Source organism: Podarcis tiliguerta (assembly GCF_965153285.1).
Source record: "Podarcis tiliguerta genome assembly, chromosome: 9".
Taxonomy (NCBI): domain Eukaryota; kingdom Metazoa; phylum Chordata; class Lepidosauria; order Squamata; family Lacertidae; genus Podarcis; species Podarcis tiliguerta.
This window is the reverse complement of record NC_139542.1, coordinates 59,651,999-59,669,090: the sequence shown is the minus strand read 5'-3', so window position 1 is coordinate 59,669,090 and position 17,092 is coordinate 59,651,999. Positions and strand designations below refer to the sequence as shown.

The window sequence follows — 17,092 nt, the reverse complement described above, 5'->3', positions numbered from 1 at the left end:
ATACCCAGAGGTCTCAGGGCAGTTCTTTTTCTAGTGAGAGAAGCCAACTTTATTGATTCCTTGTGAAACCATTCTTTAAAAGGACACACGCTGTCATATCTTTAGAATGGGGCAGGTGTATCCTCTAAAGCACTAGGGCTGTTTCCTGTTCTAATTATAGGACTACAAACCAGGGGTTTTTTTCCCCAGCCAGAACTCCCCGGAACTCTTGTTTCGGCATCTCTCAGTTGGGTGCTATTGCCATTGCAAGAGAACAAGGGAGGTGTTCATGGTGAGTTGCAGCACCTCTTTTTCTAGGAAAACAACACTGCTAGAACCTATAGAAAAAGTAGCATGGTATGGCTTGCAGGATATATTTTTTAAAAGGGTTCCAGTAAATAGCAAAGGAAGGCTACAGTGTATTCCCTGTGTCCCTTAAAGAGCTTTACTGCTTCTTCTTACTTGACTAATCCAAACATACTACAAACTGGTAGCTGGTACCATCTGTTGATTGAGCAACAGAGAGTCTTAAGGCCTATGAAGAATACTTGTCTCAGTTCCGGGAATGATTTGGGTTAGTGTTGAGTTAGAACTACACCAGTTTCCCCAATCTTTAACCATCCTACTTCCTCAAATGACGATAAACCCTAAAGGACTCCAGCGTCACACTGATTTCCTAACTTTACTTTGCCATTTACCAAAAGCAACTTTGCTATTTAATGTTGTTGTTTAGTCGTTCAGTCATGTCTGACTCTTCGTGACCCCATGGACCAGAGCACGCCAGGCACTCCTGTCTTCCACTGCCACCCCCAGTTTAGTCAGATTCATGTTTGTAGCTTCGAGAACACTGTCTAACCATCTCGTCCTCTGTCGTCCCCTTCTCCTTGTGCCCTCCATCTTTCCCAGCATCAGGGTCTTTTCCAGGGAGTCTTCTCTTCTCATGAGGTGGCCAAAGTATTGGAGCCTCAGCTTCACGATCTGTCCTTCCAGTGCTATTTAATAGGAACATAAAAAACAGCCTTATACCGAATCAGGCTGCAGGCTTATCTAGCTCACTGGCAGCAGTTCTTCAGGTGGGCTCTTTCCAGTTCAAAATTCCAGGGAACGAACCCAAGGCCTTCTACATGCAAATTATGTCTACCACTAAACAATGGCTCTTTCGCAAAGGAAAGGTTCAGTGTGCAGTTGCATGTAGCTTCCCCAATAGTTGTGCAGTTGGAGAATAAACATGCCCTATTCCAAATGCATACATCCCTTTCTGTGTCACCAAAATGACATATTCTTATCTCACCCCACATAATGCTTAACAATCTCCCAGACCATAACACCTTTTTACATAACCAAGAGGTTTGTCCTTCATTATACACAGATAATATACCATAGCTCTAACATAGCAGGCAGTTGTAGATTACAGGTTAAAGGTGATCTACAGTGACAATCAATAGTTCCTGAGTTAGAAATGAAAGCCCCCTCTATTCTAGAAGAGTGACTAGTGGGGTGCCACAAGGTTCTGTCTTGGGCCCGGTCTTATTCAACATCTTTATCAACGACTTGGATGATGGACTCAAGGGCATCCTGATCAAATTTGCAGATGACACCAAACTGGGAGGGGTGGCTAACACCCCAGAGGACAGGATCACACTTCAAAATGACCTTGACAGATTAGAGAACTGGGCCAAAACAAACAAGATGAATTTTAACAGGGAGAAATGTAAAGTATTGCACTTGGGCAAAAAAAATGAGAGGCACAAATACAAGATGGGTGACACCTGGCTTGAGAGCAGTACATGTGAAAAGGATCTAGGAGTCTTGGTTGACCACAAACTTGACATGAGCCAACAGTGTGACGCGGCAGCTAAAAAAGCCAATGCAATTCTGGGCTGCATCAATAGGAGTATAGCATCTAGATCAAGGGAAGTAATAGTGCCACTGTATTCTGCTCTGGTCAGACCTCACCTGGAGTACTGTGTCCAGTTCTGGGCACCACAGTTCAAGAAGGACACTGACAAACTGGAACGTGTCCAGAGGAGGGCAACCAGAATGGTCAAAGGCCTGGAAACGATGCCTTATGAGGAACGGCTAAGGGAGCTGGGCATGTTTAGCCTGGAGAAGAGGAGGTTAAGGGGTGATATGATAGCCATGTTCAAATATATAAAAGGATGTCACATAGAGGAGGGAGAAAGGTTGTTTTCTGCGGCTCCAGAGAAGCGGACACGGAGCAATGGATCCAAACTACAAGAAAGAAGATTCCACCTAAACATTAGGAAGAACTTCCGGACAGTAAGAGCTGTTTGACAGTGGAATTTGCTGCCAAGGAGTGTGGTGGAGTCTCCTTCTTTGGAGGTCTTTAAGCAGAGGCTTGACAACCATATGTCAGGAGTGCTCTGATGGTGTTTCCTGCTTGGCAGGGGGTTGGACTCGATGGCCCTTGTGGTCTCTTCCAACTCTATGATTCTATGTTTCTATGATTCTTACAAGAAAAGCTAACTGAAAAATTAGCCCCAGGGTAAAAAAGGTAGGAAAGTAAGATAATAGGTCAAGGGAGACTCAGATCATTCCCATTGCAGTATAGAACAGAAGGCAGGGCAGGTTCCTGCTTGTCCTGTCCAGAGAATACACATCCTGTATCTGGAACTGACAATACCCAGCAGCTAGTTTGGGTCTGGGACTTTGAACGGTGAGCAACCTGGTCTTCTAGAAATTGAAACAACTCTCACTAATGTAGGCACAGATCTAAAAGTTTGATGCATGACAACTTAATGCAGTATATTCCTAATGCGCTCCTAAATGCACACTGGATATTAAATGGTTGATTCCTGAAAATGGAAAATAAGGTTAGGAACCTAATGTCTTAGCTGTTGAGGATAATGTGTTTTTGAGAGCTGGTGAAAAGGAAAAGAGGCAGCAGAAAAATTGTGTACAAGTACTAGGAGATGCTTGAAAGAGTTTTCTTGAAAAATCATTTCCCCCCTCTTTCGGTAATGAACTGCATAATAAAATGCTTGTACACAATCAGTGCTGTTTGTCCAGTACTGTGTTAATGTAAAGTATCTTGATATTAGGTATACCCATCATTCTATACTTAATCCATTCTTGGCACAGGTTCTGCCAATACCAGATCTGATGCTTGTCTGGTTCACTGCCCTCCTATAGTTATCAGCCAATTCCCATCCTGAATGGATTGTTTAAAACGTTGCTTCTCAAAGCAGTATGAAGTACTAATCAGTATTTGACTCGGAAGGTGGCCTCTTTTGTGGTAAAAGCTTCCAATCTCAGGAAAATATATCTGTAAATCATTTCAGATTATGCTTCCAACTCTACAATTCTGTGGTAGAGTTTCTGATTTTTTTGAGAGACGAACATTCTGACACATGTCTCACCCATTTTTAGTTTTGTTTAGCAAAGATCTAATAGAAAGTTTCTCATCTAGCTGTACAAACAAACACATTCTCTCTCTGTATTACACACACACACACATATATACACATATATACACACACACACACACACACACACATACACTTTTATGTAGAGTTTTAAGCATATTTTATTTTGTTTTCTTTTGATGTCGTCTACAGACTAACTTAAAACATTATATTCTATTTAAAGAAATATTTCTGCTTCCATAATATAGCCTTCCTCCTGACATTGAAGGGCAGGATCCTTTTTTTAACACTGCAAACAAATTCTGGATTTCCCCTCACCTTCCCTCAGGTTGCATAATTTTTTCCTTGTGCTATATTAACTGAAGAGAATGCAAACACCAGCAGCCCACCCACAGTGGGTTTTCTGTTGCTTCTGCTTTGTTTTTTGAAACTCAATATAAAGCCCTGTGTGGACAAGCCCAAAGTTTCCTATGTGCTGGGAGCTTCACAGTGATGTTGTTTTAACATTGAAGGAGCATTAATTTTGTGTTTACCTGGCTTTCTAAGGATATGTTCGTACAGTTGCAGGTCAGACAAACGAGGAAGATGAAGGTGCAGCCAGTATTGAACAGAATCAAATATTACTTTACCCATTCTAGCCTCTAAGTGTAGGAAGGCTTATTCTCCCCTGTTAGTGTGACTTGGTCCCCTGCAGCCCTCGTTTTTGGCTAATGTTGTGTGGGGATGCATCTGTTTGATTGCTGCGTAACATCCCACAGGTTATGGCTAGAATCCTGACAGAATATCAGTGCCTTGATCAGATAGTTCTTTGTATCAAACTTGGATGCATATCTCCTAATACAATGTTCATAGAGTACCATTGGACTGCCAGATAGTAAGCAGTAGGAAATAGAGCCAAGGCTGTTGCTGGACTGTGCTACTGTCTCTGTGCCTAGAAGACAGAAAGAGGCTTGGATTTCTAACTCAGGAGCTATTGCTTGCCACTTTGGGTCACTTTTAACCTGTAATCTACAACTGCCTGCCTATAAATTGCCTGCTTGTTATCTACAGCAAGTAATTTTCATCTCCTAATTTTTATTGGAGGACGACAGGGTCTTTCTCAAAGGAAAAAAGCATTATAACATAAAACATGAGCATTCTAACTTCGCATATTGGTCACAGGCAAAATATTAATACTCAGTAGTACTCAAAGGTTTTGCCTGAACCAAATAAATGCTAGATACTTACAGCATTGTACTGCTAATACTAAATATGGGTAAAGTCCTTATTCATACCAGCCTTAGAACAATGACATTTTTCCAGTGCCTTTATTATTTAAATAGAGCCATCAAAATTGCATGTCATTTTACAAAGTGCAAGAGGGCAAGTTCTTCTCTTACTCAACTGCTTTTTTTAAACAACTACTTAATATTTAGTTCAGAGTGCAACCAAACTGTATGTTGACTGAGTCATGCACCATGCTCAGAGAATGAAGTAATTCTTCCTGTCTCATTTTCAGACCATTCTTGTTTCCTTATTGTAATCCTCTGACTAATTCTATTGAAATATGTCTGTTATCTATAAAAAGACCTTCTGAAGTCTTTGTCAAATCCAGAGGCAAGTATTTTCTATTACAGTTAAGGATGAAATTTGCACCTGCATTAAAAACACACACACACACAAATGAATGTGCGTACAAAGAGAAAAGAGTTTTCCAGAAGGGATTTTGTTTGATGCTTTCTGGGACATTATTTCTCTAGTTATGTAGAGAGATTGTTCTAAGAGCAGAAGTCTTACCTTTTACTCCTGCACTGCTTGTTTCACCATTCACTCTGAGCAGCTACATCTCTGTTCTGAAAAGCTGCCTTCTGTGGAAAGGAGAGTATAATCTGAAAAAAAAATATGTATTTTACAGGCTAATACCATCAAGCTTTGAATCAAGAAAAATATTTTTAAAGCCAGAAAATTTGGTGTGATTTCAATGTTACGTTTGTGGTTTGGGAGCTACTTCCACATGTTTGGTTCCTTGCCATGCTAGTAACTTGTTAATACCAGAATTGTGTGTGTGGGTAATTGACAAAGTTGCTTCCCATACCGCTATCACCCCTTCTTAGGGTACAGCAGCCTGGTGTGGGCAGTAATATCATCTGGCCATCTCATATGGTCCTGTTTGTCAACAGCAGTCCTGCTAGACTAGGCATAGGCAACCTTCGGCCCTCCAGATGTTTTGGACTACAATTTCCATTATCTCTGATGACTGGTCCTGTTAGCTAAGGATCATGGGAGTTGTAGGGCCAAAGATTGCCTGTGCCCGTGCTAGACTCATGCATTTGGCTTCATGTTTGAAATTTGCATTTTGCTGAGCTATATTTACTTTTCCCTAAAGACAATTGTCTTTGTTTATGACTCCCTTTCATACCAGAACATACCCATGCACACACATAAGAAGAGAAGAAGAAGAGTTTGGATTTGATATCCCGCCTTTCACTCCCCTTCAGGAGTCTCAAAGCGGCTAACATTCTCCTTTCCCTTCCTCCCCCACAACAAACACTCTGTGAGGTGAGTGGGGCTGAGAGACTTCAAAGAAGTGTGACTGGCCCAAGGTCACCCAGCAGCTGCATGTGGAGGAACGGAGACGCGAACCCGGTTCCCCAGATTACGAGACTACCGCTCTTAACCACTACACCACACTGGCTCTCCTAATTATGACATACCCTGGTCATAATCCAAATACATTTTCTCTTGTTCAGGAACAGGAGGACATTAGGTATGCACAAAGGTTTGCTGATTTCCCCATATGACAGCGGGCCCGAAACATCACATTAAGTAGTTCTCAAGAGAACACACAGCTACCATTGTTCAAAAACACAGAAAACAATGGATTTTAAAAAGAGAGCACAAACAGCTTTGGGATTAGAGTACAAAAAGCCCCCATGCACATGAGGAATACTGTGCATAGCGCTTTGGATCTTAGCCTCTGTATTCCAGGACAAGTTCACATGCAAGCATGTATGTCACTTGATTTCCCTTCACTCAGTGTTGATAACTGGCAGCTTACTGTGTGATCTGATTTCATTGAAAATCTTTGTGATATGGTAATCCTCTCTGTTGGGTTAGATCTGTGAAGGCCAACTACACATATATTGGTTTTCCTTTAATGTTGGGGTGGCCAAATAATGAAGATGCCTCTAGCTTCCAAAGTTAATTTGTACAGTGGTTTTTCTGATCCCACATCACTTTCTGTCACTTAAAAAACCCCACTTTCTTTCTCTTATTTGAGTGGCTCTGATATTGTCATTTTCTTGCAGGTGCCTGAGATCATAAGCACTATCAGACAAGCAGGAAAAATTGCACGGCAGGAAGAGTTTCAGAACAACCTTTCAGATGTGGAAGATCCTTTTAGTAAAAAATTTGAGGTGCTGTTCTGTGGCCGAGTGACAGTAGCGCACAAAAATGCACCTCCAGCCCTCATAGATGAATGTATTGAAAAATTTAATGATGTTAGTTATACCAAAAACTTGGATTCTGGTCCATTCGCTCAACAACATGAAACTGTCAACCATTCTGGAGGATTTTCCATAAGTGATAAATTCCGATCCGTCTTCCAACCCTTAGTTAATGAAGAACAGGAGAAAAGGCCGATGCGGAAATCCTACTCTCAGCCCGGACTACGTTCTTGTTCTTTCAAGAGAGATTCACAAGCAGGTTGCCTGAAGACAAGTAACAGCTTTGTCAGATCCTTTGATGAAGATGCTATTTCTCTGAACTTAAAAAGTCGATTTATTCACGGGCAAAACGTTCAGCCAACGGATATTGCTGGGAACCGGATAATGTTGTTCACGGTAAAACAGAGTTGTTGTGTTTAATTGATTAATTGCATTTCTTTCCCACCTTTTCCTCCAAGGAGCTCAAGGTAGCATACATGGTTCTCCTCCTCTTCATTTCAGCCCCACAACAACCCTGTGAGGTAGGTTAGGCTAAGAGGCAGTGACTGACCCAAGGTTACCCATGGCAGAGTGGGGATTTGAACCATGATTTCTCAAGTCATGGTCCAACACTCAGTAACCCCCACACCACATTGGTTCTCTGATACCATCTCTGAACACTGGATAACATGGTTACAGAAATGGATATCCAGAGCTTTTATGCATTGCTGCTAGCTGATTTGAAGTTAATTGAGTTCAGGGGTGTGTGTGTGTGTGTGTGTGTGTGTGTGTGTGTGTGTTTATACAGAGAACGATGGAGTGCTTTCTGTTTACTGTAGCATAAATCTGCATCACTTGTCCTCAAAGCCAAACTCAACCCTACAGGATCACAGCTAAAATTTATTTTCTGTGCTGTGGCTCTTGATCTTGTAGCTCCATCAAATGCACCCATTTAGCACCACTCCTTCCCATATTTGTCATTTTCCTTCTTCTTTTTTTTAAGGAAATAGATATGAAGTAATAAAGGGAAGTACTTTGGTTCTTGCACTTCCTCACCACTGAGCAACTGTGCTGTGTCCTCACATAGTTAGAATTAAGAACCTGTGCAAATTGCATGTCTTCCATTTAGGCCCGGGCCTCTATCAATGTAGAAAGTAAGCACAGCTCACTTTCCCCCCTCCCTCTCCCCCCCACCCCCACATCTTGAAGCTTACAGACTATAATAGTAGTCCTGTAAAATCTCAAGCCTTAAGCTGGCATTCTGTACCTGATCACACCCTGTAATATTCCATACTGTATCTACCACATACAAACTATGGCATGTGGAGCAGCTTCAACATAACTGCATTTTAAGTAGCCCTTGTTTTGTGTGTGTGTAGGCCATGTGTAAGATAGAAGCCTAAATGTATGTAATACTTTTAAAGACCTTCCAATTAAAATTGGGCAGAACAGAAGAAGACTGGCTAGGCTTCCCCTACGAAGCTGTGCTTTAACAGACTATGAGGTAATGTCTAAGGCTTAAAACAGCCTTCTTCAAGCAACTTCCCTCCACAGTAGTGTGGATTGGTTTGGGATATCTTGGAGTAAATTATGTTACAACAATACCTGAACACTTTAATGCTCTGGTGACAATATGACTGCACGATGCAAGTGCTCGCAAACAAGAACCTGTCATTCACACATCAGATTCTTTAGGTAAACTTTTGAAACAACCTGAAAGCTATAATGTTTGACGAAGCCCTCTGTCATTTACCTTCCAGTAACACTAGATTATATTGATCAGTTACTGTTTAACCTGTTTTAAGTTTCATAGACACATAAGATGGCACACTGTTTCTCCCAATATGCCAGGTCACCAGAGAGAAAGAAAATGAGCTAAATTTGTGGGAAATACTGGCATTGCCTTTTCACTCATGATTATGGCTCTGACTTCAGTCTGTAACTCAGAAAGTTCTCTGAGGTGCATATGGAACTCCTGTCAGTGGCAGGTGCACACAAATTGAAAAACATGTAAAGTCTCCTCTCTTGAAGCTACTAGGGAATGATTCTGTAGAAGCTCTCATGCGTACTTTGGATCTTTAGGGAGAGGGAACATAGCTCATTGGTAGAGCACATGACATCTCCAGTTAGAACAATGAGGTAGCAGGTAATGTACCTGGCGAATAACAGCGCAAACAGTATGATGCTAGATGAGCAAATAGTCTCATTGGGTATAAGGCAGCTCCTTTTGTGCCGTGTGCAGGGTTGGGCTAAGTTCCTAAACAAGTGTGGTGGTGGTTGTTACCCACCCTTCACCCGAAGGTTCCAGGACAAGTTACAGTAATCTAAAATACAATATGAAAGTCCTAGTTTGCATTGTGGCTGACTTGTCATGCAAAATTCAGCATACCCACTACAGTCTCAGAAAATCATATTTTTGTCTAAAAATTATTTTGAAGGGCGCAACTGACTAATATTTTGTTTATTTTTTTCCAGATTGGCCAGTCTGAAGTTTACATCATCAGCCCTGATACCAAAAAAGTAGTTATTGAGAAAAGCTTTAAGGAAATTTCATTTTGCTCTCAGGTACCAAGCTTTTGATTCCTTCTTGGTTCTTAAAAACATGGGTGTTGTTTTCCACAACAGGGCAGTGGTTTTCTCCCACTAAATTCCATCACACCATTTAACAAGCCAGGATCTTTGCCCTAAAACCAGTGTATGACTCAAAGAAGGGAGGGGACATGCAAAGGAATATGTGGCAATGATTTATAAAGTTTTGGGTGATCATTTAGGTGCAGGAAATAAACTGCTAGGGAAGAAAATAAACTGAAATTTGAGTGAGCAGAAAGTAACAGTTTTTTTACAGTTAACTTGTAAAAACTGCTCCCATTAAAATCTGATCTCTGATGGAAGGACAGAGTGATTTTCTTATCACCTAAGAAATGTGTGTGAGGGTAGATTTCTAAAACCATTGTAGTGGCGACCTTTGCAGTCAGTATGTGGTAGGAACACTGTAATATTAGTATTTCTGTCTCATTTGCAATGAACTACTTCAGCATATTTCCCCCCAGCAGTTAGGGATTCCCTCCCCTGTTTGTCCAAACCATGAAGGCAGCAAAGCTCACTGAGTGTGACATTCCTTCAAATAACCAAGGACTGTGTTAACCCCAGTACGTTTGAGAAGATCGCCTGCAGTGGATCTTGAAGTAAATTAACACAAATCCCAGAAATTTACTTTCTAAAGGAAGTTTGTCAGACAGTAAAGGAACTTTTGTCAAAGAGAGAGAGAAAAAAAAAGCTGTGAGTCAGCACTTAGCAGGTTGCCCTCAAGGTCAAAATTTAGCTTTCTCAGACCAACAGGAAATAAATTCCAAATTTAATGACCCAACTCCCTCTCCCTGTCCTTTTGACTGCTTAACTAGTGGCCCAACCAATGGGAAAAACTGTACACATGCTCCTGTTTGCTGTCTCTAGAGAAAGGAGGGCATATGCTACAACTGTACATCCTCCCTTGGACACCAGCCACAGACTGTTTCCATGGTAACTGTTGGCAGTGATGCTTTAAGGCTTGAAGATGGGAAAATCATTCTGTTTTGCTTCTGTTCTTATGAAACAAGATTCTATAACTTGAGATGCACAACCTTAATGGATATTAAAATGTAAAAATCTGAGAAGTTTGGGTTTATGAAAGTATTTACCCAATTCCTCATGGATATCATTCATTCATTAACAATTGTGCTGTATGTTTTAATGTTCCAAGGTCACATGGGAACAATATCTGCCTGTAGGCACCAAACTGTACCTATAAAAACTATTGTTTTGGGAGCTGTATTTACTGCCATGCTGTTTTGCAGTGTTACTGGCCTTGAATTACATTGAATCCTAAAACTTAGGGATATTCTATGCTACATAAACATTGTCTCCTGCATTTCCTTGTTGCTTAACTCATTCATCTTTTACTTCTTGTTATGTTTGCCAAGTCAGAGAGTCTTCATTTCTTAATCATGTTGTGTTTTGTTGGGCTCCTGGGAATCTTAGACTTAAAGCTTTAAAGCTCCCATAATGCAACACAACTTGCAATTAGAGACATGCAGTTTTCTCATTTATTGATTTTACCCCATCTTCAAATCAAAACTGGGGCTTTTTGTCAATTGCATCCCTTAAGAACTCCAGGGGGTTGGAAGCATCTTAGCTCAGCTAAGAATTAGACATGGGGTCCACATGCACCAGCACTTACTGAAGCAGGGAGCTCCACCAGAGTGTCTTCTCAGTTGAGCAAGTGATGCTTGAGTGTTGTTGTTTTTTTAAGTTCTCCAAATATTTTGTCAACTTCACCACGTGATCAGCAACATGTGGGCCTAACTTTGTTTGTTTGTTGGCGAAGAAATTAGTTTATGCGCTTTCATGTTTTTGAAAGCAATTGGCTGGCTGTTCTCCTTTTAATATCTTGGGAACTTGACTGCTGACAGAAGGAAGGGATTGTGTTTTTTCCCCATGAACAAAATGGAAACTTGAAGGCCGCTCTTTGAAATGTCATCCAGTATATGGCTCTCTGGGCTTAATGCCACTCAACCTACTAATTACTTTTATGTCAAGCTCTGGGCACTGAGATCCATACCAAGCAATGGTATTGATATTCTGCTTCTCTTCTCTCCCTCTCTCCTTTTAAGAAACATGTTAATCTCTTCATTAGAAATTAGAAATGGATTGGATTAGATCCAGACTACATTAGCTTCACTTAACTTCCATTAAAACCAGTGGACTTAAGTCAGGACTTCCGTCCCATTGGTCTCAGTACAAATCAAATGCAACTAAGGAACAGTGTACAGTGGTACCTCGGGTTAAGAACATAATTCGTCTCAAAGGTTCTTAACCTGAAACTGTTCTTAACCTGAGGTACCACTTTAGCTAATGGGGTCTCCTCCTGCTGCTGCTGCTGCTGCCGCACCGCCGCTGCACGATTTCTGTTCTCATCCTGAGGTAAAATTCTTAACCTGAGGTACTACTTCTGGGTTAGCGGAGTCTGTAACCTGAAGCGTCTGTAATCTGAGGTACCACTGTAATCCAAACACAAGATTCACTGGGCTGAGGCAGTTTAGATTTGCCAATCTTGGGCTTTCATTGTATAATATGGGTGGGTATATATATTTTATTTCCCAATGGATTACTTTTATTTTCCTACAGTTAATATTTATTTTGCATGCCTTTCACAAAAGTTTGTATGTCAAGATGCTGCTTAGAGGACTAATTACAAGTCTTTACCTAGCCTTTATGAATCTTTGATATAATTGTTTCTATTGTAGGGAATTAGACATGTGGATCACTTTGGATTTATCTGCAGAGAGCCTTCGGAAAATGGAGGCTTCCATTTCGTTTGTTACGTGTTTCAATGTACAGATGAAGCTCTGGTAAGAACCTTTAGAAAACAAAAACAAAGAGGTGCTGGACATAGAATGTCTTCTATATAAGGTTCTTATTTACTCTGAAGCATGATATTTGTCACTATTGGGCTAATATAGAATAGCAGTTAATACATTGTTCATTAGCCTTCTTAAATACCAGGTCTTCACCCCTAGTTTTCTTTGCTCCAGGTTGATGAGATCATGATGACTTTGAAACAGGCTTTCACAGTAGCTGCTATACAACAAACTGCCAAAGCACAAGTCCAACTCTGTGAAGGATGTCCCATGCAGTGCCTGCATAAACTCTGTGAAAGAATAGAAGGTAGGAATTATGCAGCATGGTACATGTTTGCTTTTTTTAAAAAAAATGCATATGGATTATTGCTAAGTAAACAATAAAGCGTGAAGTGCTTTGCCAAACTTATGTGTATTTAAAAACAACTTTGCTACTTGAGCAGTACTTGAGAAGTCTGGAGAAAAGTGCTTGTCTGGCAAATATTTGCATATTACAAGGTCCAAAATACTAAAAAGATATTTTTCAAAACTTTCATGTGCTGGATAGAAAAACTGGGGGGCAAAATAGGCCAAGAGGGTGTTGTTGAGGTTGGGTTTTTTTTTTGTTTGTTTGTTTGTTTTTTGCAAGCCCAAGAAAGGGTCTTTGTTTTTTAAAAAGTATTAGGTATACAGTCATACCTTGGTTTTCAAACAGCTTAGTTCTTGAACGTTTTGGCTCCTGAACGCCGCAAACCCAGAAGTGAGTGTTCTAGTTTGCGAACTGTTTTTGGAAGCCGTACATCCGACGGGGCTTCCGCAGCTTCTGATTGGTTGCAGGAGCTTCCTGCAGCCAATCGGAAGCTGCACTTTGGTTTCCAAACGTTTTGAAAGTCGAACGGACTTCTGGAATGGGTTCCGTTCGACTTCCAAGGTACGACTGTACCTAGGATTCTTTTAAACTTCAGAAGGGATTGTCCCTCATATCTTAAAGGACTGGTTGAAAGATGGTTTTGGCTGTAGCTAAACCAGTGCAGTTTGCTTAGCATCAAACAAAATGTCTCCACTTGGTTCTCTTCAAGTTTCAGCAGGGTTTGTTCAGGTGGCATCCATAACCAAGCCCCCAGTGTTTTGCTGCTGTCTGGGTCTTCTTCCTGTTCCAAGCTTATTCTTTTCCCTTGCTTGTGAAAGCATAGATTGTGGTCGCAGTCACTTCAGGTTTTTTTGGGTTTTTTGCTTCTCTGCTTTTCACCTTAGTGTGGTGAGTGTAGTCCCCGTCTGGAAAGCTTATTTTAGACGGACATGACTTTGTGAATATTGCCTGACTAGATATTTTCATTGGGTTGTATCCAACTAAGTGATAATACTCAGAATAGAACAATTGAAATCAGTAGACGTGACGGACTTAAAACTATTGATTTCAGTGGGTCTACTCTGAATTGACTGTAGTCAGATACAACCCGTCTAAAATCATTTTGTTTACCCTGTATTTGTTTGCCTGTTGCTTGTTAGGGTTACATCCTTCTAAAACTAAACTAGAAATCCAAAAACATCTAACAACGCTGAACAACCAGGAGCAGGCCTCAGTCTTTGAAGAAGTTCAGGTAACCGTCCTGCCTGTTTCTTGTGGAAGGGGTGGGGTGGAACAGGAAATATGTCCTTTAAAGTACTCAAATGTTTGTTATGGTGGATCAAAAGAAACAACAACAGACCCTTGGCCCACTAGTGAAAAATACTGGAAATTCTTTTTAAAATGTTGGAAATTATAAAAGAGAGAGAGATTTCTTATGAAGACAGCTAGATTAATATTGGGAGCTGGGATTGCTTCTTCCAGCATTCCTTGGCAATTAATGACAGAAGCAACTGATCACAGTAACTGGCTTCACACACTTTTGTGGTCAGCATATCTGCTCTTGTCTAAAGAAGTGTGAAACCATGTAGAAGCGCAACAGAGCTTGCTTTTCTCAAAACAGCAGGGCTACCCCCACTTCCATGTTACATGGCAAGCTATCCTCTCTTGTTGTAGTCATATCTTGAAATCTCAGTTTAGCAGTTATATAAATTAAAAGGCTGTAAGTAAATTTCTAAAACAATTATTCTTCTACCTAGAAATCTTCTATCTAAATCTGTCAAGGGGGCAATTTATTTATTTTTGCCTTATCCCGCTTGTATCTTCACTGTGAATCGCCTATTTACTTATTTACGAGGCAGTGTAATCCGTTTTTCTCAGCTTGGGTTTTGTTTTTGGAGTTTGTTTTTTGCTAGCTTAATTTGTTTAGTTTGTGATGCTGTTGCCATCTACTGGTATTTTAGGGTACAAGCAGAAATTTAACCATACAATGTCCTGACAAAATTTTAAGTAATAGGGCAAAATCTGGATGGCTAATATAGATGTTCCCTTTTTCCTATTTGCAGAAAATAAGGCCAAGAAATGAACAGAAGGAGAATGAGTTAATAATCTCTGTCTTGAGAGTTATGTATGAGGAAAAGCAAAAGGATCATATCCACCTTAGTGAAGCCAAGCAGGTAGGCAATTGTAAATCCCTCCCCCCCCCCTTTCTTATTGCTGGAAAAGATCTATTGGTGCATACAATGAAAATACCTTTTCTATAAAGGTCTGCACGTGAGATCTATATTTTCTGAAAACATGTGTCACAGCCCTTCTGGGAGGATCACAAATTTAAATGCTGCCCTGTATAACTCGCATGTATTTTGTTGTGTGAATTATTTGATGTGTTTTTTTGAACTTACTATGTATGTCAACTGATTTGAGGTGTGTGTGTGTGTGTGTGTGTGTGTGTGTATCTCTATATCTCTCTCTCTCTCTCTCTATATATATATATCAAAGTGATGTATACATGGATCATGAATTAAAAATGAAATTTAAAAAAATTAAATCCTTGCATTTAGATAACTAGCATGTGCAGGCTAACTCAACCAGCGAGAAGTAGTAAAGTGTCTATTTTGACATTGCTCTGAGTGGTGAATAGGTGCCATTGCAAAAGAGGAGAGAAAGCAACATTAGTTTAAGCAGAATGCTCTCCTGTGGCAGCAGCCGTGCACTGAATTGAACAGTAGACTACAACATAAGTGCAAGCCTGCTTGAACCTTTGCCGTTATTTTATGCAAGCATCCATCTATATTTGACCCTGAGTACTTTCTCTGGCAACCATCTTCTCCAGTAATTGGATACAGTCTTTACATTTCCTTGGACATACTACTTTCTTTCCCCATGAAGGATGCCTCAACCACCTGGCTCTCAGTTCTGACTGCCCAGAAACTTGTACACAAGAAATAAATGCAATCCAAATTGCTGTGTCTAGGACATATTTTGGGGTGGGAGCTGATTTGAACGGAGGGGAAAGCTTTCCTTTCTTTGTGTAAGGGGGGAAATCTGATCCGTGTAACACATATTTAGCCTTTTAGAACTTTTTTGTTCCAAGTTAGTTCTAAGTTCAGAACAGGCGTCATACAAATTGTGTGACACTTCTAGAAAACATGGAAGGATGTCTTCTATGGAAACTTGTTCTATTTGTCCCTATTTTCTCTTTTTAAACAAATGTTTGTTATTTTAACTTTCTAGACGTCACAGTCATCAGTAGAGGCCATGGGAAATGAGATGCCAAGCAGCACACCCCGGTTCAGACTGGATATGTTGAAGAGCAAGGCTAAAAGGTCACTGACGGAGTCATTAGACAGTATTTTATCTCGGGTAAGGCTCTTTAATTTTGTTATCTTGTGTCTGATGGCATCGTATATGTTAACTGAAAGAATTTTTTAACATAGTGCAGCTATCCAGTAATTTGACTGGTGATTTCTTAAAATAGAAGGGAAGGAAAAACATTGATGACTACGCAAAAGGTTCACTTATTAAATTAGTACTTGGCGGTCATGCTTTTGCTGGTTTCCAAGTTGCTTGCAAATATCAGCGTGAGTGACCTTTTTGGAGGAGGCTGTTGTTTCTTATGCAGAGCAAGGCTATTCTTAGTCCACTCAGGAAATTAAATTTAATAATGATCTCAGCACAGTGAGAACTTTGGGGGGGTTATTGCAAGGAATCGTTTGAATTTTCAGATTTCTTTATATATGTGTGCCTATATAATATGAGGATTTTCTTGATAGGGGAATAAAGCCAAAAGTCAACTGGAAAGTTCTGGAAGTATTGATTTGGACAGCTCCTTGTCTAGCACACAAAGCACAACAAGTAAAGTAAGTAAATATCAAAACATAAAATGTAACAATATATGTTACAATCTTTAATATTATTTCCTAAAAGGCAGGTGGCCCGTTGGGGGCACACAGTTATATTATTAAACAGTGTTGAATTTTATTTTGAAAACAATGAACGATTATATTTGTTATCATAAACAGACTAGTGGGGGGGAAATAGTTTGCTGCTCTATAACTCTTGGCTGCTCATATTTCTGTAAGTCATACCTGTATAATTTCTAGCACATCAGTGACCTAAAAGTTTACAAAAACATACCTATTTGATCATCTGGATAGGATTCTTAGTCATCTCAGACACTTAATTGACAGTTCTATAAAAACCTAGGGCCTGCAGTTCCCTTCATTTTGACTTCCTTTTTTAATAATATTTTTTTATTAGTTTTCAATTACAGTCCAATAATGACCTCATTTTAACAATCCCAATTTATAATACAATTAATAATACCAATTGTTCAAATATCGAATTATATAATTTTGATAAAGTGGACCCCCCGTGTGCTAGATTTGATGATTTTCTTGATTTCTGTGTTCCAAAATCTTGTTAATTTCAATTACATTCCGGTCATAATAAGCCTTATATAACAACTGCAATATTAATAACTTCTATTCGTGTTGACACATTAAATGATTTATAAAACTAGAAGTGAGGAACTCAAAGTATATCCGTGTTCTTCCTGTGTGTGCCAATTCTGTCCGTGGTGTTTCTTCCTGTCCTTGTAAG

The 17,092-nt window shown here is 40.0% G+C and overlaps 1 protein-coding gene across 6 annotated transcripts in view; it reads left to right on the top strand.

The window, feature by feature from the left end:
• The window catches only part of TBC1D1 (TBC1 domain family member 1), an 81,416-nt gene that overhangs the window by 33,469 nt on the left and 30,855 nt on the right, over positions 1 to 17,092 (top strand). For all 6 annotated transcript variants that reach the window (XM_083458029.1, XM_083458025.1, XM_083458027.1 and 3 more), the window contains exons 3-10: positions 6,653 to 7,186; positions 9,245 to 9,334; positions 12,052 to 12,156; positions 12,340 to 12,472; positions 13,654 to 13,745; positions 14,557 to 14,667; positions 15,725 to 15,853; positions 16,264 to 16,350. In XM_083458029.1, coding sequence (XP_083314155.1) covers positions 6,653 to 7,186; positions 9,245 to 9,334; positions 12,052 to 12,156; positions 12,340 to 12,472; positions 13,654 to 13,745; positions 14,557 to 14,667; positions 15,725 to 15,853; positions 16,264 to 16,350 — 1,281 coding nt within the window. The remainder of the gene's footprint in view (positions 1 to 6,652; positions 7,187 to 9,244; positions 9,335 to 12,051; positions 12,157 to 12,339; positions 12,473 to 13,653; positions 13,746 to 14,556; positions 14,668 to 15,724; positions 15,854 to 16,263; positions 16,351 to 17,092) is intronic.